The following is a 23,149-nucleotide window of genomic DNA, read 5'->3' as shown; positions in this document are numbered from 1 at the left end:
CTGGGAACATCCCATCCACACGCGTGTGCATACAGCTCCAAGCTAACTGGCTGGTAACTTTGATTGACAGTACCCATGAGCAAACGTCACTTCCTGATGCCAAGGAAAGGCCACATGGCTTGCCCTCAGACGCCTTCTCCTCATAGTGGAGCTTTCCTACAGTAACTCTCCAGCAGGTGGCGTCACTCCAATCGTTACACATCAATGTTATTTTTTCTGTCCCTTTAAGCAATCAAACTTTCCATATGAAGGAGATGTTCTCACTTTCTTGGCTAGGACCATGCTACAGCACCCCCATCCCCATCCATCCCCCTCACCCGTGGCTCTTTCCCCCATCTGCCCACAAACATATTCAGAGCTCCTCAATCTAAAATTCTTCTCTCTTCCCTACACTATCCTTTCACTCTTTTCTTGAAAAAGTTGTCTATAACTTATTTAATTCCTCACTAATCGCTTTCTCCATCCCTTTCAATCAAGCTTTAGTTCATAATGTTTGAAACCTCTGGGTTGATTCTTTTGCTACATCAGTCATCAAGATGGGTCCTACTAATTGCACTTCCACAATGTCTGTTTAATACATTCCCTCTTGTAAATTCTGCTAAGTCTTCAGTAGCTCCATATATATATATATTAGGGCTTACAATATATGAAAAATAAAGGAGGAACCATATAACTTAAAGTGAGACAATTTAATAAATTATAACCAAAACACAAATGTATGACTTAGAAAATCTCAGGTAGGAGATCTTAAGAGTTTAAGGAGAGTTGTAGCAATTCATTCAAACACTAAACACCCACTCTTGAAAACCAAACCTGAGAAGAGAAGCCAGGATACTGGTTTTTTGTTTTTAAAATGTAATTTAATTCTCTCAGATTCCATTGTTTATACTTAATCACCATATGAGGTAAAGATAAACAAAAGATTGAAAATTTTCAAATATGAAAACCTTACTAAACTGAGATTTTATACTTATAAAAATTTGTATCAATCCCTTGAAAATGGGAGTTTCATAAGAAAATAATAGGTATTGAAAATTGCCATTTTCCCCCAAACAATTTTAAAAACAGCCTAACCACACTTTATTGGCAGTGTTTTAAGTCTGTAAAGCAATTTCTCATGAGCACTTGAGTAAATATATGACTATGTGGGCTATACTGAAAACCCACTATAAGCAATACTTCTAAAAGATAAGTATCACAAATAAAAATGAGCATTTTGGTGTTAGAGACTCTAATTCAATTTCTAAGAAAGCTTTTCAGTTCTCATTAGATTATTTCAGGAAATCTTAATAATGAAATGTTGGTATAATAATAGCCTTCAGCCTGTTATACAAATATGATTGTTAGTAATGTAATGATGCTTCATTCAGTCACAATGTTTGCAACAACAACAAAAAAAGTGAATCCTATGAAATCACTGCATATTCATTTCCAAAGCTTCAACAATGTGTGCAGCTGAGGGACGATCTTTAGGATTCTCATTAGTGCAAACAGAAAACAGTTCAATCACTTTTTGATATGATTCATCCAATTCTTCCATGTTAATGGCTGGCCTTGTTCCCAATGCTTCATAGTATGCTTCATCATCAAACAAGCTCTCATCAAAAGTTTTGTCTGCTCAATAAAGTTAGAGATATGAAGAGTTAACATACGAAATTATGGGCAATTAAAAAGAAAGTCATTTTAAGTCCAAAGAATCAAGGAATTATAAGGGATCTCACATAGTTCAATCCCTTCATTTTAGAGATGACGAAACTAACTTCCAGAGGTGAAATAACTTCAAAAAATTAGCAGTGGCAGATCTGGGACCAGAAAGTGCTTTGCAAATTGTAAAGTGTGGTAAAACAGATATACCATCACTAAATTAGGTCACTTGATTCTCAGTTCTTTCTATTAGATCATATGAAATGCTGATCAAGAAGTCTGAGACAAACTCTAGTAGAAAGAATATTACTATTCATCTTAATTTAAAATCTATCCTAACTGGCTATACTAGTTTGTACAAGGGACCATTTTTTTTATATCCTATGAATAGAAAACATTAACAGTTATCAACAAGAGCCTTCAACAATAATGTTTTGAATTAGGAGTTTAAATCTGTTTTGGCAAAAGCTGTAAATTCATAAACTATCTGGTCAAAGTACTTATCAACTAGGCATTATAAGCATACTCTACATTTCAAATATGATCTTTCGCTAGAAGAATCTTGATATATATCATTGGATTATCTGTATTTCCTTTTATCTTTGTGGTCCCAGGCCATACTTGCATTTGTCTCAGAAATACTGAAAAGCTGAGTGCAGCTAGGTGGTGCAGTGGATAAAGCACCGGCCCTGGAATCAGGAGGAACTGAGTTCAAGTTCAGCCTCAGACACTTGACACTGACTAGCTGTGTGATCCTGGGCAAGCACTTAACCCTCATTGTCCCACCAAAAAAAAAAAATAATAATAATACTGAAAAGCTGCTTTAATAAGCTACTAAATCATACAATCAAATGTTTTTTAAACATTAGCTAAGTGCAAATACATATTAAATATGAGTCATTTGTCATAAAATATACATATAATATTTGTGACATTTTACAGACTACCTTTTTATCCAAAGCAAGTAAACAGGATTAGCATGTAACACATTTACATACATACCTTCATCATCATCCTCTGGAAGATTAACGTGGGGAATGGTTAGGGTCAACATCTCCCAAAGAGTTAGCCCAAAGGCAAATATGTCAGCTTTATCAGTAATAATGCCACCCTCTTCCAGAGCTTCTTTTGGTTTCCAGGGTTCTGTGCCAATGTAACATGCTTCAGGATCGCTCACTGAAAAGGAGTATTTTGAGTAATTGGATATTAGGTGTGTTTATTATTCATAGTTTCAATGCAAAATATAACAATGTCACTTTGCTTACCAGAAAGTATACTTTTTTTTTAAATAAAGAAAATACTAACGTATTTCCAGAAGTACTTAGGAAACATGGTAAGAACCAACAATTTAGAAATGTTTTAGTGAATGGCTAAATGTTATAAAATTTCATAAATACAAGATTCAATCTTATTTCTACAATTTAACAAACCCCAGCTACAACTGTTAATATCTTTACATAAAAAAATCTGAATTTATTTAAATCAGTGAAGTGATGACCCAAATCCTAATACCTTCTTAATAGCCAAAACAAAATTCTCTAGCCTTCTCGTCCTGTGTGGTATTTGTCCCACCAATCCTCCAGAGGATTGACCCAACTCACTGAAAACCTTTCTATTCTGGTTATTTAGTAATTTGAGGAATACTAATGTATCATCATCTAGATTTCCCCTCTGCTGTTTGCAATTCTTGCTAAATGATCCACCTATCTTTTCTAGTCATATACGGTCTTCAATAATATTTCATATGCATCACCGAGATTTTGTTATTAAACTGTGTGCTGCAGAGTATCCACCATTAATCAACTAACAAGCAATAATGATTAAGCCAGGCACAGTAGCAGGTGTTGAGGAAATACAATCTATGCTCCTCAACTAGGGGGTAAGGGGGCAGAATGGCAATGAATTGCCTTAGGGCAACAGGGTAGGTAGGGCACAAACCTCTTTCAGGTGCCTCCTTTAAGAGTCATTCTGAAATATTAGTTTATGAGACTGTTCACAGTGACTCTCTGGCAGTTACTGTTTAGAACTTCTGTGATGCTTTTATTAAACTACTAATGACTAGAAAATGGGTACTTTAAAGGTAGAAGTGACTACAGTATTTTCTACTCTCCTAGAAATAACTTCAACAAAGGGCCTCCATTTCCTCATCTCTAAAATGAGGAGACTGGAGTAGATGGTCCCTGAAGTCCCTTCCAGCTCTAGAGCTGTGCATACCCTGAATACTCGATGAATATTGATGGGTTAGTTTAGATATAAGACTGTCTAGTCATCTTCTCCCCAAGCTGCCTGTTCCTGTGGTCATCGTCCTTTCTCTCCAACTGCAACCTTGCCTTGTCCTTGGGTCCCCTAGCTCTGACAGGAGAGCTTTTGCTTTATCTTGCTTGAGAAGCAGGCCTCTGTGCAACTTCCAGCTAACTCCACACCATGCAACCATATCTGTATCCCTCTCTTTCCAATTCCCTTTTGTGTGCTGTCTCACTTGCATGTGTATCCCCTAGCACTCAGCACACAGTAAAAGCTTAATAAATGCGCTATGGAAATAATGTAGCTGCTAACATATATGAACCTCTAAAGTAACATCACAAGGTAATGCCAGAAAATGAAATGCTCTATGTTGCTGCTAGATCAAAGATACCCAATAGAACTTTACTGGGGTGCTACTATAACCTGTTCTCACTTACAAATCCAAATTAGAATTATTCTGAAATTAGATATAGTATTTGAATTCTTAGCTTACAGGAAAAACGCAAGCGTTTAGTCAGTAAATAGTAAATAAATCTAGACTAAAGTGCTTTAAATACCTACAACATGCTAAACACACACAAATTTATAGTCTTGTCTAAAAGAAATGTATATCCTAATAACACAACCTACTCTAAACCCTTCAGAAGAAAAGAATTACTTACCAGTCATATTTTCATCCAGTGGCAGTGAGACTCCTACATCACAGATTTTAATTGCCTCAAAGTCACCTTTAATTACAACATTTGAAGACTTTATATCTCCATGGAGGAGCTTCTTTTCCTGGTGCAGATACTAAAAGAAATTGTATAATTAGCACCCATAAGCAGAATGACAAAAAAGAAAATTGATGGAGTGGCAACATTAATGGTGCTGATAATGAACTATGGAGTTTCTAACATGGAAAAATGAGTTTTAATTTTTCCTAAAGGTAAAAACAGTATTATGTTAATAACTATAACAGTACTTTATATAATAATTTAAACAACTGTAACATAATAAAAGTCATGTTTGCCAGGAGGTTGGAGACAAGGGAAGAAATTAGTAGGTGTGGTTGATCAAACATCATAATGATAATGTTTTTTTTTTTTTTTTTAGTGAGGCAATTGGGGTTAAGTGACTTGCCCAGGGTCACACAGCTAGTAAGTGTTAAGTGTCTGAGGCCGGATTTGAACTCAGGTACTCCTGACTCCAGGGCCGGTGCTCTATCCACTGCGCCATCTAGCTGCCCCCATAATGATAATGTTAATAATAAGAACAAAAAAACACAATAATGTGCTTTATAAACATAATGACTATTAAATCCTGCTTCTCATAATTCCCCTGTTCTAAAGACCCCTAATTGATTTATATGCTATTTATAATTAGGTTCACTATTATTTAGTATGGCTTAGTCATTTGAAAACCTATACTGGGAGACAATCGCTCCAAAAAACATCCAAATAAGGCCATAGGAAAGCCTATATTGGAAGATAAAAATTTTAATATCTAACATTAACTAGTTGATAAAGAAAAAAGTTACAGTTTTCCCCATAATTACCATCTACACAGATCTTTCTGTATAGAAAGGCAGGAATGCAAGCAAGGTCTGACATTACTCAAAAAAATAAGGAGGATCAGTATCAGTACCTAACTGTATAGACATTCTGGAAGGTTAGAGAGGAATTTAAGAGAGGGTAAATTCCATCTGACAATGAAAACTTTCATTCTCACTGGAGATGCAAGGCATGAGCACGGAATCAGTTGAATAATATCAAGCAGCTAGTTATTAAGTACAAAGAGAAGAAAGTACAAACAGTAAATACTATAGAAATTTAGAGGTGGATTGGCATGACCAGGGACTGTTTCAGGGAGGAGGAAAATAACCGGAATTCTTTTTTATTTTTTTTGGGGGGGGCAGGGCAATGAGGGTTAAGTGACTTGCCCAAGGTCACACAGCTAGTAAGTGTAAAGTGTCTGAGACCAAATTTGAACTCAGGTCCTCCTGAATCCAGGGCCAGTGCTTTATCCATTGCGCCACCTAGCTGCCCCAGAATAAATCAGGTTTTTTTTTTAAAAAAAAAAAAACAAAAACAAAAACAATCAAAAAGCCCCATCAACTTCAGCTATTTGATGTATTCAAAATAGCACATATGGTGATGTAAGGATAGAGTACCTAGTCATCTAAAAATAGCAGTTGTACAAATTTAGCTTAACTGTATTTAGACGGTTGTTTGAAGATAATAAAAAAAGGAAACTCATAAATGATATCTTTGTTCTCTTCTATTTAGGAATTCTTACCAGCCTTGAAAACGTATGCCATATCAGTTTGATAATCCGCAGCCCATGGGATTGTACCTCAATGGTAATACTTTGTCCTTTTGCTAGGCTTCATTTTCATATTTAGGAGAGGCCTTTAGATATCTTAGCTATCACTAGAAGCTAGAACTTCAGAGTGTTTATGAATACATGTAAGCTGTAAGCCATTTGTAATTTGTAGAAACACAGAAAGCATTTAATGTATAATTATCACAATGACTATCGAGGGGTACACAGTTACCCAAACTCTTTCATTTTCTTTCATTCTCCAAAATACTCTATAGACTTTGGATTATGAATATATATATATTTTTTTGGTGAGGCAATTGGGGTAAAGTGACTTGCCCAGGGTCACACAGCTAGTAAGTGTTAAAAGTGTCTGAGGCTGGATTTGAACTCAGGTATTCCTGACTTCAGGGACGGTGCTCTATCCACTGTGCCACCTACCTGCCCCATGAATATTTTTTAAAATTTAAGTACATAGTTTTTCAATCTTTCACTGTAATGAATAATAAAATTCGCACTAGACAAAAGAAATTCTGCAAAAATGGCACCTAATTTGCATGTAGCAATTCTTTACTCTTAACTCACATAACATATGTTTTACATTAAAAGTTGACATTTCAAATTGCCAAGCATATTACAACTTCCATCTGAGATTCAAAAATTACTTAGAAATTAGTAATTTTTATAATGTTACTATGACCTCTGAGACATATTTTTACCTATTTACCATTAAGAAAACAAATGGCACAAAGTCACATGAATTAATAAGAGGGCAAGGACTCAATTTCTGGTTAATATTTTAAATTCTCTTTGAATTCATAAAAATATCCCATGCCTTTTATGAAGATATTGTTAAAACTATTATTCCCCTTGTCTTTAAGTGTAAAATGTATACTATCAACTATATGTGTATATTTGCTTTACATATGTTCTATATAAAAGTATTTTTAAATATAATGGCATCGACATACCTTTAACCCCCTTGCCATGTGCAAAGCAACTTTCAGAATTGTAGCAGCTGGGAAAGGAGAATGGCAGTTGGCATTTCTTTCTTCTATTAAATCGTTGAGAGACTTTTCTCCTCCATACTCCATAGCAAGACACATACTACCATCTTGGGCTTGAGCATATGCACGATAACCTTAAAGAAAGTGATATTTTCTTACCAGAGTAGGGAAAGATAATTAAGAGTTCTGCTTTTATGGCAATATATGCTTAAACCAATATTGGAAGCTATACGATAATGTGAAAAGATATTTGTGCAAATAATTCTTACAAAGCTGATTTAGCAATCTAAAGTAGCTTCTTCTTCCCGCAACCCCACCCCACCAGTGACCATCAGTAATACTAATAAAATCAATATTCTTATGATGAAAGGCAACAGAAACTCTGGGAAAAGAATTTGATGCAGTGGATAGAGCACTGGGCTTGAAGTCAGAAAGATATGAGTTCAAATCCAGCCTTTGACACTTGTTAGCCGTATGATCCCTGGGTAAGTCACTTAGCCCCTATTTTTCTCAGTTTCCTCATCTGTAAAATGGGACAAACTGGAGAAGGAAATGGCAAACCACTCCAGTATCTTTTCCAAGCAAACCTCCACGAACAAAAGTCCATGGAGGTCACATAGAATAGGACACAAATAAACAACAAAAATTTAGCAAATGCATTTGGGAAAACTGGTTTGTATTTTGAAGGGAAATGGATTGATAAGGAACCTAAAAATTATTTCAAATGGCTATGAAGTCTTGGCCATGAAGCTTAAGAGTGCATAAAAATTCCATCTTCCTCACTTCTTGGGAGTAAGGGATGCAGAAGAGAAGAACTAGGAGAGTGAACAACCAGATAAAAAGACCGTATCTAAAAGTGATTTTAATTTCTGGACCACAGCTGACAGATTCCAAAGATGGAATATACCTAACAAAAACTGATAAAAATCAATCAATAAACATTAAGTGATTTCTTTGTGTCATTTTGTGTACTAGAAATATAAAGAAAATTCAAAAGCAGTCTTCTGCCCTCAAGGAGATTACGTTCTTTTTTTTTTTTCCTTCAGTGAGGCAATTGGGGTTAAGTGACTTGCCCAGGGTCACACAGTACGTGTTAAGTGTCCAAGGCCGCATTTGAACTCAGGTACCCCTGACTCCAGGGCCGGTGCTCTATCCACTGCGCCACCTAGCTGCCCCCAAGGAGATTACATTCTAACATAGGAGACAATGTACATATAAATAAGCATATAAAAGAAACATACAGAGTGGAAGGAAAATATCAGAGAAGAAGGCACTAGCAGCTGGTGTGGGTATAAGGTGGTGTTTCAACTTGTCTTTAAAGAAAGTCAGGCAACTCTGTACGTCTTATGAAAAATGCAGTCTATCTACAAAGAGAGAACTGATGGTGTCTGAATACAGATTGAAGCATAATTTTTTTTGTTTTTTCTTAGTTCCTTTAATTGAAGTTTTGTTTTTCTGTTTTCTTTCACAACCTGACTAATATGGAAATGTTTTGTATGACAGCTCATGTATAGCTTATATTGAATTCTTGGTCAGGAGAGGAGGGGGAGGGAGGAAGAGAATTTGGAAAACAAAAGTTTTTTTTTTTTAATTGATGTCAAAATTTGTACTTACATGTAATTTGGGAAAAATAAAATTCTAAATACATTTTTTTTAAAAGTCAGGTATTCTGACAGGAAAAAATGGAAAGGGAAAGCATTCCAGGGATGAGAAAGGAAAAAGGGAAAAAGCATAGATAGGAAATGGAGTATATGTGTGAGAAACAGCAAGAAGACAGTAACAACTGAGTAGAAGGGAATAATGCATAAGAAAGATGGAAAGGTAGGAAGGGGCCAGGCTGGGAAGGATTTTAAATGCCAAACAAAGGAGTTTATGGTTGTCCCTATACAACCTCTACAGGGACCTTGCAGGAAGTTGGTGGCTTGGGGGTGAAGAGGATACATGGTCAGAGTTATGTTTTAGGAAAATCAGTCAATAGTTATGTGGGGAATGGATTAGAGTGGGACATGCTAAAGGCAGGGAGACCAATTAGGAAGCTACTGTAGTAGTTCAGGAAAGACATGAATTAGAGAGGTAGCTGTGTAAGTGGAAAGGAGGGGAGATATATTTTATATTTATACCTATATTTCTCTATATAGGTCTACATCTTTATAGATCTATCTATATAAATATATTTAAAAATCTATATAGTCCTCTCTCTTTACATATGTGTGTATATGCATGTATATGTATGTGTATACACACACTATGGGGGTAGAAATAAGATTTTATCCTTTTTTTTGATATATGGGATAAGTGAGCAAGGAGCTCAGGGAAACATCAATGTGGCATACTTGGTTGACTGGGAGAATAGAGAAGTTCTCAATAGGGACTGGTTCTGGATATCTATACTAATATGTGGAAATCCAGGAACAATGGAGGGGGAAGCATGATGTGGAATATTTTAGGTGAAGGTCAACAGAGGTGATTCTGTCACTGGAGTATACTACATACCACCTGAACAGAAAGAAATAGCTGAAGAATTCAGGAAAGATTAAAATCCAGGTAAAGAGGCATGATATACTTGTGATGAGGGACTTTGATTATCCAGACATCTACTGGAGCTTCCTACCAAAACAGAAATAAAGTATTGGTTTGCTTTAGGAATCATTTCATTCTTTAAAAGTATGAAATTTTGGGGGCAGCTAGGTGGCACAGTGGATAAAGCACTGGCCCTGGATTCAGGAGGACCTGAGTTCAAATCCAGCCTCAAACACTTGACACTAGCTGTGTGACCCTGGGCAAGTCACTTAACCCTCATTGCCCCACTGAAAAAAAAAAAAGGAGTATGAAATTTTAAAAGATGGAGGAACCAATAAAGGAAAATTCTATTTTGGATCTGATTCACACTAACTGGTTGCTAGGGTACAAATGATGGGAACCTTAGGGTAAAGGGAGGCAAAAGGTGTTCCACTGCCTCCCAATTTGTTATAGGGAAGGTGATATCTGGGTACAGTCTAACATGCATCCTATATTAAGGAAAACAGATTTCAAGGGGTTCAGAAATGTGGGTAGAATGGTCTAAAAATGGACTAAAATGCTAGAGAGGAAATCAATACAAGAGGGATAGGAAATGCTCAAGAAAAAAAATTCCAATGAAAAGGGGAAAATGGGATTTATCCGAAAAGACTGATATGGATGCACAGAACTCACCAAACCAATTTATATTTTAAAAAGAAGGTGGAGCTAAGATGGCAGTGCAGCAGGTAGAAGTACAGTGAACTTCCTCCCAAACTCCTCCAAAAAGGTCCAGAACATACCAGACTGAATCTTTATTGGGAAATCCAAGGAAAAAAAAAATCAATGAGTCATTTTACTAACTCAGGTTAGCATAGGGAGATAGAGTTATAGGGTCTGACCAGTAGTATACCAGGCAGAACATTCCAGGTCAGGAAGAAACTGTACACTAAGGAAGAAGTCCCAAACTTAGTATAGTGGGGTCTAAACTTGAGAAAGAGTGCTAACTAGCAGCTCTGTTGCTCACTCTCGAGTCCCTGGTCACAGATCCACAATGAACTAGAGAGGCCACCTGTGACCAGGAGTAATATTTCAGGGTAAGGAGTGATCTCTGGCCCTAAACTATGTGCTGAGCATGGAGCAAGTTCATAAGCAAATAGTAGCAGTGTGGCTCTCACCCAAAGAGTGGAGTGGAGTCTTTGTGCTAGTTTCCACCCAGTCAGAAACCTGCAACAAAACCAGGGATTACACCCAAAAGGGAAGCCTTTCTGTCATTCTGAACCAGCAGTTTTTCGAGCTGGCAGGTAGTGTTGCTTAGTTCACCACTGAGTCCAGTGGATGGAACTCTAAATAGGACAAGCCCACAGGTGTGTTGCTCAGACCCAATTCCAGATCAGGAACTTGCAGAGCTCAAATCAGGTGTGAGAGAGGGTCTATGCAAGCATAGATTGCGTGAGACTCTGCACCATCAGTTATCTAGAAAGTTGTTGGTTCAGAGTGGCAAAATCGTAGGCTCCCCTTTGGTCTAGGATCCCTGTCCTGGTTATTCCTCTGCACGTTGGGCTAGATGCTAGGAATAAGACTCTGCTCTGTGCCTGGGGTCTGAGCCACATAGTTGCTGCTGGCTTTTGAACTTCCTCCTTTCTCAGTACCCTACCCAAGGTCTTCCTACCCATGAATGTCACCCTCCTTCACAGGTCCTTCTCCATCTACCCTAGGTCTGTAACCAGGAATTAGGACAGTCTGCACCCGAGTCATTTGAAGTGCCCCTGTATAGGTCTGGTGGAGCCCCAGTCTGGGCCCACCTCTTGCACGGGTACACAGTCTCTCCCTAAGTGCTGAAGTATACAAACCTGTCCCCAGTGTTTACATACCCATCTGTCTTCCGATGGCAAGCTGGGCTAGACAAATGATTCACTGTGACCTTTTCTGGATTTCTTTATAAGAATTTGGTCTGGTACATTTTCTAAAACTGTTAGGAGTGCTTTGTGGAAAGGAGCATACTGTGTTGCTTTTCACCACTCTGCCTCGTAAAATTAAAAGCAATATGCTCATTCACTGTGACCAAAGTTTTTTATCATATTCATATTCTAATATGGGGAGATGTGTCCCCTCTGAACTCTATCATTAGGGGTTAAAAAGGGAGTTAGAGACCTGTCTGTCTTCTTAAGTTGCCTTGGACTGGAAAACTTACTGTGACTAATTAGACAGAGGGCCTGCGAGTGGTTCTGTTATGTCTTGATGATCATAAAAGATGAATGGAAAGATTAAGAGGTTGGTAGTGGGGGGAAGGAAGGTTAGGAAAAAGTTTTATCATATAATCAGAGTATGCAAGTATAACTTTATATCAACAAGGAGGAAAGTGTTGGGGAAGCAGCTGACAATTGAACCTCACTCTCATCTGAACTAGTCAAAGAATGGAAGAATACACACACACACACACACACACGTACAAAAATACTGGGGTTACCACATCCAAATGTCAGTGTTTACTACAAAGGACATTCCCAAAGGACTGTCTAAACCTAGGGTTCATAATCTAGGACCCTTAAGGGAGGAAAAAAATTACATCTTTATTTTTACTAATCTCTATATGCAATTTAACTTTTCATTCGGTTAAGAACATAGGCAATAAAACATTATTCTGAGAAAGGGTCCATAAGTTTCCCCAGACTGTCAAAGGGGCCCAAGACACAAAAAAGCCTAAGAACCCCTGGTCTGAACAGTTTCTGACTATGCAGAATACGAATCTTTTATAGACTTCTTATAAATTAAAACTTCTTTAAGCTTACCTACAATGTTTGGATGCTGAAGGTTTTTCAAAATCTTAGCTTCATCGGTTAGTCTCTTTTGATATATACTTTGAAAATGATCGTTACATTTAGAATTAATCTTTTTCACTGCCCAAGGAGAACGAGATAAACCTTTGGGAGACCTAAAAGAGCAAATATTATACAAAGCATTTGTAGAAACTTAAGGGCAGGCTATGTGAAAGTACTAAAAATATATGACCCACCAAAATTTAATTTTAAAATAAAGAATTTCAATGATTTCAATGTTTAAACAACACTTTTTGTAGATATCCATCAGTTAAGAAGTGGCTAAACGAGCTGTGGCACATGACTGTAACAGAAAATTACTATGCCAAGAAAAATGAATAGGATAAATAGGAAAAATTATATGAAGAGATGCAAAGTAAAACAAAAACAGGACAATATATAATGGCTACAACATAAATGGAAAGAACAAAACAATCTAAATTGAATGCTATGAAATTATAATGACCAAGTGTAGTCCTAAAGAAGTGAGATGAGGACCCCTTCTTTGTAGGAGAGGAGCTATGAGTGTGGAATACTGAGTTATTTCAGATTTTCTTGATGTGTTGGTTAGTTATGAACTGGTTATTTTTCCTTTTCTATAAGGGATGACTCTCTGGAGGGAGATAAGGGATATACTGAGAAATATCAGTGATATAAAAACAAAAGATAACAATTTTTAAATTTAAAGAAAAAATTTTTTACTATCAAGATTTCAAATTTTTCTTTTTTGCTTGTGAGATGTATTTTCATGTCTAAATTGCAAACCGAAAATTAAGCTGAGAATCCTTGCATCCTCAGTCCCATGAATAGAACTGTGTGATGGGACTGGAAAAACAGGAGAAAACACTGGCAGTAAGGCTTCCTAATTTTTCACCTCCCAAGTTAGTAGGTCAGCAACCTCACTCACAATAGCTTAGTACCCTACTGCTTATACATCTAACAAATGATTAAGAATGGCTCAGTAATTAATATCTGTAAGAAACTCTATGCTTGCTCCCCCCAAAAAGCAGATTGGGCCCAGACTTTCATGCAAAATGTTCATTTATATTCCTTACCTTTTCATAAGGTAAACATTTACCCCAGTGCCATAGCCAAGCTTTTGCATAAATGGAGAGGCTGGAATAGCTATAGATGATGGAGTTAAGCATGATGCTAAATATAAAAGAATAAAGACAAATTAATATTTGAAGAAGACTTCTACAAATGTATCATGCTGGCCTATCACTGACAATAATATTTTGTGTAAACTTCAAACACTGAACACAGAAAATTATTAACAAGAATACAATTCAGAGACATGATCAGACTGCTCCACTGGTGAACCACACAAGAAATGCTTCAATAAAGTAAATGAAAACATTTTTCTCATCATTTTTGGATGGTAGTATGGCAATTCATCAGTGGGCAAGTATATAGTAAGTAACCCTATGGTTTAATACCCTTGATCCTATCACAGCTACATTTGGAATTGCTCTTGCTGGGCTATGCATAAATCATCACTACAAAACCAACCCTGGGAGTAGCAGTTTATGTTGACAGAAAAGAAGTGTAGGGTATGTAAAGTATCTTGAAAAGTAGGGGCTAGTAATATGGATGTCCTTTAAAGGTCCTTCCTCCCAAGAGGTTGCAAGAAACATGGAATATCACCAAAAGATGGCTCTACCCCTAAACTATATGCTGAGATATAAAATTGAAAACTGATTTTAATTCTATTTTTAAGACTTAATGAAGCAGGCATGTGTTTAATACTCTCCCACAGGGTGTAAATCCAAACACCTTACCTTTGTAACGTCATGGTACCACCTTTTGTCTTACCTCCACTCAGGACTCAACTCCATAGTGAATTAAATTTGCACCCTTTGTAGGGTCTACTTTTGTAATCTCACCCCCTACCCACTTAACTCAAATTCAAGTTGATTCAATCAAAGCTCTTTCAGTCTACATATATGTCTGCAGACCAATCCTGTCACATGAGAATTACTTTCAACTCCTAGAGAGGAAATAATAGGGAGAAGCTGAGATGACTTTGGGGGGGGGGGGAAGGCAATGAGGGTTAAGTGACTTGCCCAGGGTCACACAGCTAATAAGAGTCAAGTGTCTGAGGCCAAATTTGAACTCAGGTCTTGCTGAATCCAGGGCCGGTGCTCTATCCACTGAGACACCTAGCTGCCCCCCTATAAATCTTTTCACTAGGACCCTTTCATCTACACCAGCACTCTCCAAGAAATGCTTCCTACTTCAAAATGACCTTCTTCCTTTCAAATCAGAACTACCTATAGGAAAGTAATTATTAGGAAAGTAATCTGATGACACTAATTCAGGATAAGGGTAAATAACCAACAAGGAGGTTTTTGTATTTTTGAAGAAAGTAGGCAATTGTTTTAACTCAAATGAATTGGTTTGAATTTTAAGTAGCATTATAAAATGTAAAAAAGAGGGGAAGATATTTTATATGAATTCATTTTTAGTTTTCTTGTCTGTACATTTGCCCCCAGACTCAACTCTCCTAAGTTTTTATGCCTTCCAGTTTCTTCTCTTCCTTAACTCCAGAATCCCTAAGTTTCTCCCCAATACACATACAATTCTACTTCCTCTCATTCCCTTCTTTTTTGTTTTTTTTTAGTGAGGCAATTGGGGTTAAGTGACTTGCCCAGGGTCACACAGCTAGTAAGTGTTAAGTGTCTGAGGCCGGATTTAAACTCAGGTACTCCTGACTCCAGGGCCGGTGCTCTATCCACTGTGCCATCTAGCTGCCCCCTCTCATTCCCTTCTAAAACCACTAGCTCACTCTTGATGGCACATGGGTCACATCTACATTTTCCAGGTCTCATTTGGTTTTGCTAAAAAACATTAGCATAACCAAAACACAATTTCACTTCACTTCTTAAAAGGGCAGTTAATTACTTCGTTGATGGAGAATTGTTAAAAGTTTTCAGAACTTTAAATTATCTGGCATGCTACTTCTAAAAGATTGCCAATGCTTGTTCTAACCTTATAGGTGACCAAAGTAAAGGCCTACTAAAGGTATATCTATTGGTCGTTTAAAACAACCTCTTTATTCTACATAAAAGTGTCCCATAACCTGGAGTACTGACTAGTCAGAATTTTAAAGCAATGATTTTAGATAATGTATTCCTCACTTCCCCACCCTACATCTTTGTTAATGGTAAAAGAGCCAGTGTGCTTTCATCAAGAATAGGTCATACTAGGCTAACCACATTTCTTTTTTCATTAGGGTTACCAGATCCTGGGGTTGCAATGGTTATAATTTACCTTGATTTTATTTATTTATTTAGTGAGGCAATTGGGGTTAAGTGACTTGCCCAGGGTCACACAGCTAGTAAGTGTTAAGTGTCTGAGGCCCGATTTGAACTCAGGTACTCCTGACTCCAGGGCCAGTGCTCTATCCACTGCACCATCTAGTCGCCCCAATTTACCTTGATTTTAGCAAAATACTTAAAATCTCTCTGATATTATTGAGGATTGGAGAGATGTGTTTTAGATGACAGTACATTTTAGTGGACTCAGAACTGTTTGAATAGCCTGACCCAGAAATCTGTGCATGACCCTTTACCATTTCATCTTTTTTTATCAAGGGTTTGTATTAAGGCAAACACAAGGATGACAGAATAAAAAAAGTGAATCTAGCCTAAAACTCTAGGTTGAATCTAGTAAGATTAACTTCAACAGGAATAAAAATAATTGGGTTTGAAAACATTTAATTTTACAATTACAAGATTGGCCTAAGCACTGGCCTTGGATTCAGGAGGACCTGAGTTCAAATCCGGCCTCAGATGCTTGACACTTACTAGCTGTGTGACCCTGGGCAAGTCCCTTAACCCTCATTGCCCTGCAAAAAAAAAAAAAAAAAAGATTGGCCTGCACTGAGAAGATAGGCCCCCATGACCATGCAAATAGGTGGAGAACATCTTTGAAGATCCATAATAAATAACCCACTCAAATCCCTAGCCAGCAGAGCAATTACTGCTTGTCCCTTGTCTACATGCTTGTGTCCCACACTAGGTAATCAGCTCTTGTATCCTATCCTACAGGTATTAATCAATTTCCCCTCCAGCCCCCTTCCCTATTCCTTCCTGAGATTTTGCTGCTTACACTGCTGGCCTCTGAACCTTGTTCACATCTTCCACTGGCCTCTGGTAGTGCTATCAACATAAAGCCTCCTGTAATGACTCTTGTAGTTGTCCATTCCTGTGAGAATCCAACCGAACCCCTTAAATGAGTAAAAGGCTGAGCTTGGATCACTAGTATGTCCCTAGTACTACTAGTACTAGTAGTTCATGAGCTCTGCCCAAAAGTCAGATTATGTTCCTTGGCAGACATTCCTCCATGGCCAGGATGGAATAGGTAGCCTTGCCATCCTCCCTCTTCTCTGTAGAAAGCAAAGGCAAGAGCACTGAACCCTATCCTTCAGCAGTAGGGAATTCCTCTTTTCTCCTCTGTATGCCTATAAATTGCTGACAAGAGCTGAGAGTAGGACCCTCAGCATCTTCGCATGCAGGACTCCCTGCATTCACTGAAGACAGAAAGGGCTAAGATTTCAAAACCTGTGCTCCAGTGACAGGGAACTTCTTTCTTTCACTGACAAAGGTCTATAAACCACTGACAAGGGCTGAGACCAGGACCCTTAGCAGCGGAAACCAAAAGAAATCAATCACCGAGGGCCTAAATCCCATGTTTCGGTGACAAGGCATTGCCCCCCATAGTGTCTAGTACAACCATGAGCCAATGACTCCTAGCCACAGGGCTAAGACTAGGACACTTGGGTCCAACAGTGGAAGGGAATTCCTTCCCTGTTGTGGTCAAGGCAAGGTTTGTATCCTTTATCCGTGCAACTTCTTTCACAATTGTAAAAGTATTTGGTCACTTCCCCTTGTCCCTGGCCCTTCAACAGAGAATGTTTCCTCATTCTGATAATCTTCCAGCTGCTTGGAAGATATTTCCCCAGAGACTTTCTTCTATCCCTTGAATGATTTCCCCTTTCTTTATTCTTTCCTCTCTTGTGAAGTGTTTCTTATCTAACCTCCATTGCCTAAGAATGCTGCTGATTGTCTGTGTACTCTAAGCAGTTCTGAAAAGTTATAAAAACTAAATCTGTATCCTAGGAAATCGAAGCTTCTATCAGCTGCTTCCTTAGCTAATACTAATGCTAATATATTTCTATGCTTTCAGTTTGGCCTCTTATCTCTGACCCGAAGTCATTAGATGGGTATACCCACAGATGGGTATGTTTCTCCCAAGAGCTCCCGTTCCATTCAAGAAAACTCTCCAAAACTATTGTATTTAAGGAAGGAAACTGATAAACTATAGTAATGTAACCAGAATGGTGAAGGGCTTTGGCCTTGAGATCATGTAATATTGGTTGTAACGATTGGAATGACGCCACCTGCTGGAGACTTACTGTAGAAGAGTTCCGCCCATGAAGCGAAGGTCTTTGAGGGCAAGACCAGGAGTCTTTTCTTTGGCGTCAGGAAGTGACGCGGGCTAGTGGGAGGAGGAAGGAAGAGACTGGCGCTCGCTCTCACTCTCTTTCCTTTGGATTCTGGTGGAAAGCGGAGCTAGAAATGTGCTCTCCCTTTAATAGATAGGAATCTAGGCCTTTCTCTCTCTCTTTACCAAATTCTTATTCTCCTTAATAAATGCTTAAAAGCCTAACTCTTGCTAAAGCTTATAATTTATTGGCAACCACTCATTAGATATTTTAGACAGTTTAGCTAGAATTTTAGCCCTTAACATGGTTGAAGAAGTGGTGATATTTAGACTGGAGAAAGGAAAATTGTGGGAGTGGGAAGACATCGGTTTTCCTTAAATATCTGAAGGGCTGTCACAGGGAAGAGAATAGACTTATTCTGATCTCTAGGGCCAAGTAGAACTAGGAATAATGGGTGGGAGTTTCAAAAAGCTAACCTGAGGCTGAGATGTGAAGATGAATTTTCTAATAATTAGGGCTATCTAAAATTGGCTTGAGCTCTCTCAGGAGCTGGCAGGTACATGATCCTTTTAGCTAGAAACCTCCTTCCTCTCAACATTCCTATATAGTGTCAGGTCCTTGAGGGTAAAGACTATATGCTTTTTGTCTTTGAATTCTCAGTACTTGGCACAGAGCAAGCACTTAATACTTGACTGTCTCTCTCATACATTTTTCACATTCTATTCCATACTACAGCTTACTTATGTTAAGGAGAGCTGACCCTTTCCTAAATTGCAAGGTCTTTAGGGGCAGAGGACTAAGTCTATTTTATGTTACTTCTCCCAGTATCTAGCACAGATGTGCTATACAGAATGTTAGCACTTGTTAATGCACATTAACAGGACTTAATAATTCATTCAACAATTACTAGAGGAATGGAGTTTAGAACCTCTCATCCCCAAGAGCAGCTGGGAATTTCTTCTAAATTTACTCACAATTTTGTATTTACTTATATATCTACATGTTGTCTTCCTGGAGAGGTCAGGGAAAGCCATTTTAGGCTCTATATCCCAAACACTTAGCAAAGTGCCAGGCTCATAGGCTTGTAGATCAAACTTACAAGATTTCTTCCTGTCAGATAATTTGCTAGGTGTCTTGAATGCATTTGGTCCTTCCATTATAAAAAAACAACAGCAGCAAACCTTAGGTTCTGTAACTGGAATGAAAAAAAGATGGTTATATTAATTCACATGGAAAATGCTTCTCATTAATACAGAATTATATAATTTCACACTGGAAGGGACTCAAAGATAATCTAATCCAGGCATAGTCATTGCCCAGAGCCCTCAGCTGCTGGAGGGACCACTGGTACCTTCCCTGAAAGGCCTTTTTGCTCTCCATCTGCCTCTTAAGGAACAGACCCAGACCAGGCTCAATTCTATCTGTAATACCTTTTAGAGTCTGAGTTTTTCCTCTCCATCTGCAATCTATTACCCTCTGCACACACCTCACTTCCCACCCCCATGGTTTCTCCTGTTTCTTTTCCCTAACCCTGTAATAATTAATCAGCTATCATAGCTTTCTGATTGGTTTCCCTGCCTTATAATTCTCCCACTCCAGTCCATCCTCGACTCGGCTGTCAAAGTGATCCCTGTAAGGCTCAGGTTTATGTCCCTACCACTTCCATAAGCAAATATAAAACCCTCTTTTTAAAAAATCCTTCATTAAATAATCCCTTTATGACTTTCTAGTTTCCTTACATGTTAAGCTCATTCACGTTCTCTGAAATCCAGTGACAACTGACCTTGTAACTATTCCTTCAACAGAACTCTCTGCATTTTCACAGACTGTTCCCCATGCCTCTCCTAATCTTTGCTTCCTGGCTTCCTTTGAGTCTCAGCTCAAGTCCTAACTTCTGCAAGAAATTTTTCCAACTGTTTAATCTTAGTGCCTTTCCTCTGGGATCATCTCCAATTTATCCAGTATACATCTTGTTTGTACGGGAGTTATTTGCGTGTTGTCTCACCCACTAAATTGTGAGGTCCTTAAGAGCACAACTGTTTTCTGGCCTTTCTTTGTATCTCCCATGACTTAGCACAGTGTCTAGCACATAGTATTTAATAAATGCTTGCTGACGACTGCTCCTTCTTAAGTCTCCTTGGCTGTATCTTCATCCAGGTCATGCCCACCAACCATGGATTTCCTCCAAGGCTCTTTCCTTGGCTCTCTCCTCTTTTCCCTCTCTCCTCTATTGCTTGGTGATCTCATTAGCACCCATGGTTTCATTGATGATCTCTATGCAGATGATTCTTACATCTATTTCTTCAGTCCTAACTAACCACCAACTGCCTATTGGACATCTGGAAATGGATATTCTGTAGACATTTTAAACTCAACATGTTCAAAACAGTACTCGTTAGATTTCTCTGCCCACAAACCTTCACTTCTTCTGAACTTCCCTATTTCTGTGGGGGACACCACCATCCTCCAGTCATCCAAGCTTACTCTATCGATCTATCTATCTATCGATCTATATTCATCTACCACAGAACTGCCAAAATGATCCTCCTAAAGAGGTCTGACCAATGTTGTCATCACCACTACTACCATCTTCACTCAATAAGTATAATATATACTTAATAAATGTTTACTGACTGCATCTAGGATCAAACAGAAAATATTCTGTCATTAAAAGCCCTTCACCATTGGCCCCAAACTACCTTTTCAATTTTAAAATACTTCATTCCCTTTCATACACACTATCATACTGCTGAACTAGTCTTGGCCATTCCCCATTCCTAAGGCTACTTTCCTCCAAGGTCTAGCTGAAATGTTACCTTCTTCATGAGGTTTTGTCCAAATCACCCCCAGCTGCAGCTACCTTGCTCCCAAATTATCTTGTTTTTGTATATACACACACAAGCACATGTCTTCTCCCCTGCCTAGAATATTTTCTGAAGGCAGGGACTTTTTAATAACTTTTGTCTTTTATCTCCAGTGCCTAGCATAATGCCTGGCCCTTAGCAAATGCTCATTGATCAGCTCAGCATCCCAGTGACTCCCCAGATCAAAGTCCCTTCCCTAGAAACCAGAAATGTATATTGTCTCCCCCAGCTCCCAGAGAGCAGGGGCTGCCTCAGTGCCTTCACCACCATGAAAGGCCTTCTATAGGCCTCTTCTCCCACTGAGCTCTTCCTGGAAATTCCATTTTGAGGAATGGTCCAGACCAGCCATCATTCTAAGGACTTCCCCACTACATCCCTGTTCTGCTACCTCCACCTCCACCTCCCAACCCCAACTTGTTAGTTCCATGCTTATATGCCTTCTTCCTTCATTAGAATGTTAGCAATTTGAGGGCAGGGACTGTCTTTTTTTTGTTGTTTGTTATTTGTATCTTCAAGGCTCAACACAGCACATGGCCTGTGGTAAGTGCTTAATACAAGGACCAGAATTTAAGAAAACCTTGAAGTACCAAGCTGCAGTCAATTGACAGAGTACATTTTATTTGATCCGCAAGGGGAGAGAAAAAGTAGACATAGGATGAAATTTTTTATTTCAGATTAAAATTATAATAAAATGTTTGCATCAGTTGTCATGCCTGGTCCTTCTAGTGTTTTAATAAATGCTTGTTGACTGATTGCAATCACAGAACTTAGCACAGTGCCTGGCACAGAATAAGCACTTAATAAATACTTTTTTTATTCATTCATTCCACAGACAGAATCTAAAAGATTTATAAGGATACAAACTATATCGTGAGGTAGAGAACAGACTGTGGAACTTCTTGAAGGCTATAAAGCCCCCTTGATCTGCATCAGAGGATGACGATTCCACTGCTGAAATCACATTTCTCAGCCTCCTCAAGTGTTAGAGACATCTGTTTCCTACAAAGGGAATGTCATGTTTTCTTTCTGTTTCTCTATATTTCTGATTCTATTTCTTTTTGTCTCTATCTCTGTCTCTTTCTGCATTTCTCTGTCTCTGTCTCTGTATCTGTTTCTTTTTGTCTTTCTAGATGTTTCTCCGTGTCTATTTCTGTCTCTGTGTCTCTATATTTCTTTTTCGGTTTCTCTGTGTCCCTCTATATTTCTTTTTCTCTCCCTCAATCTCTCTCCAGCCTAAAACCACACACCCGAAAGAAGGAAAGAAAAAAAGCAGGAGGAAAAAGAAAGAGAAGGCAGGCTCCCAGAACGTCAGGGTTGGAAGGGGCTTTGGGGGATCACCTGGCCCAGCCCTCAAGGACCAGCCTCCCCATCCTCTACAAGAATCTTTTTGGTCTCAGGACTCCTTTACACTCTTAAAAAAATTACTGAGGACCCCAAGAGCCGATGAAATTTAAAAGCATGTATCCATGTAAAGTCACGCTAATAAACTCATTACGTGTTCACAAATGTCACACATTTTTCTATGAAAAATGCCGCTTACTCTCGCGGCGACTTGGGGTTCCCGAGGCCTCGGTTTATTCCCTACGAAGAGGCCGGATTGGGGATCGGGTCAGAGATCCTGGGTTCGAATACCAGCTCTGCCGCTCTAGCGGGGCGACCCCTGGGCTTCAGTTTCCATAGAACGAAGGGAAGGGGGCTGAGACCCGAGGACCTCTGGACCCCCAGAGTGTGAGAGGGGTCCGGCGGAGACAAGTAACCGCCGCCGCCCCTTCTCCCAGACTTACCGGAGCAGACAGAGATCAGCTGGAGCATACGACGCTGCCTCCGACACAAACTTGACTGCGGCCGTTGAGATTCGAAAGCCCGCCTTCAAACCCGCGCCCTCCACCCTACGGCGCGGACAGAGGGACAAACTGGATGAGAACGCGTTCCCGGCTTTATACCTTTTCTTACTCCGACTCTCCCCCATCGCCATTTATTATTATCCATTATTATTTTGGAGTTATCATCTCTACATATATAACTTATCTATTATATACTGCCTACCTATCCACCAACCTATCTATAGATCTAGCTCAATCATTTCTCCTTATCTACCTGGCTTTCTCCTCTCTACTTACTTTCCTGACTTCTTTTAAGTACCAATTAAAATCCCACCTTCTGCAGGAAGCCTTCCCTAATCCTTCTTGGTTTTTTTTGTTTGTTGGTTGGTTTGTTTTTTTAGTGAGGCAATTGGGGTTAAGTGACTTGCCCAGGGTCACACAGCTAGTAAGTGTTAAATGTCTGAGGCCGGATTGGAACTCAGGTACTCCTGACTCCAGGGCC

At 38.7% G+C, this 23,149-nt stretch overlaps 1 protein-coding gene across 1 annotated transcript; it reads right to left on the bottom strand.

Annotated features, from left to right (window-relative positions):
• Positions 1-384: 384 nt before the first annotated feature.
• PBK (PDZ binding kinase) lies at positions 385-22,721 on the bottom strand. The gene is made up of 8 exons (XM_043987545.1): positions 22,609-22,721; positions 19,060-19,155; positions 13,567-13,663; positions 12,485-12,627; positions 7,161-7,330; positions 4,551-4,680; positions 2,647-2,820; positions 385-1,614 (listed from the first exon to the last, which is right to left on the bottom strand). The coding sequence occupies exons 1-8, from the start codon at positions 22,634-22,636 to the stop codon at positions 1,415-1,417; spliced, it is 1,038 nt and encodes a 345-aa protein (XP_043843480.1). The 5' UTR covers positions 22,637-22,721; the 3' UTR covers positions 385-1,414.
• Between the last annotated feature and the right edge of the window lie 428 nt (positions 22,722-23,149).

The sequence above is a fragment of the Dromiciops gliroides genome, chromosome 2 (genome assembly GCF_019393635.1).
Source record: "Dromiciops gliroides isolate mDroGli1 chromosome 2, mDroGli1.pri, whole genome shotgun sequence".
NCBI lineage: Eukaryota > Metazoa > Chordata > Mammalia > Microbiotheria > Microbiotheriidae > Dromiciops > Dromiciops gliroides.
This window is presented reverse-complemented; position numbering and strand designations above follow the sequence as displayed.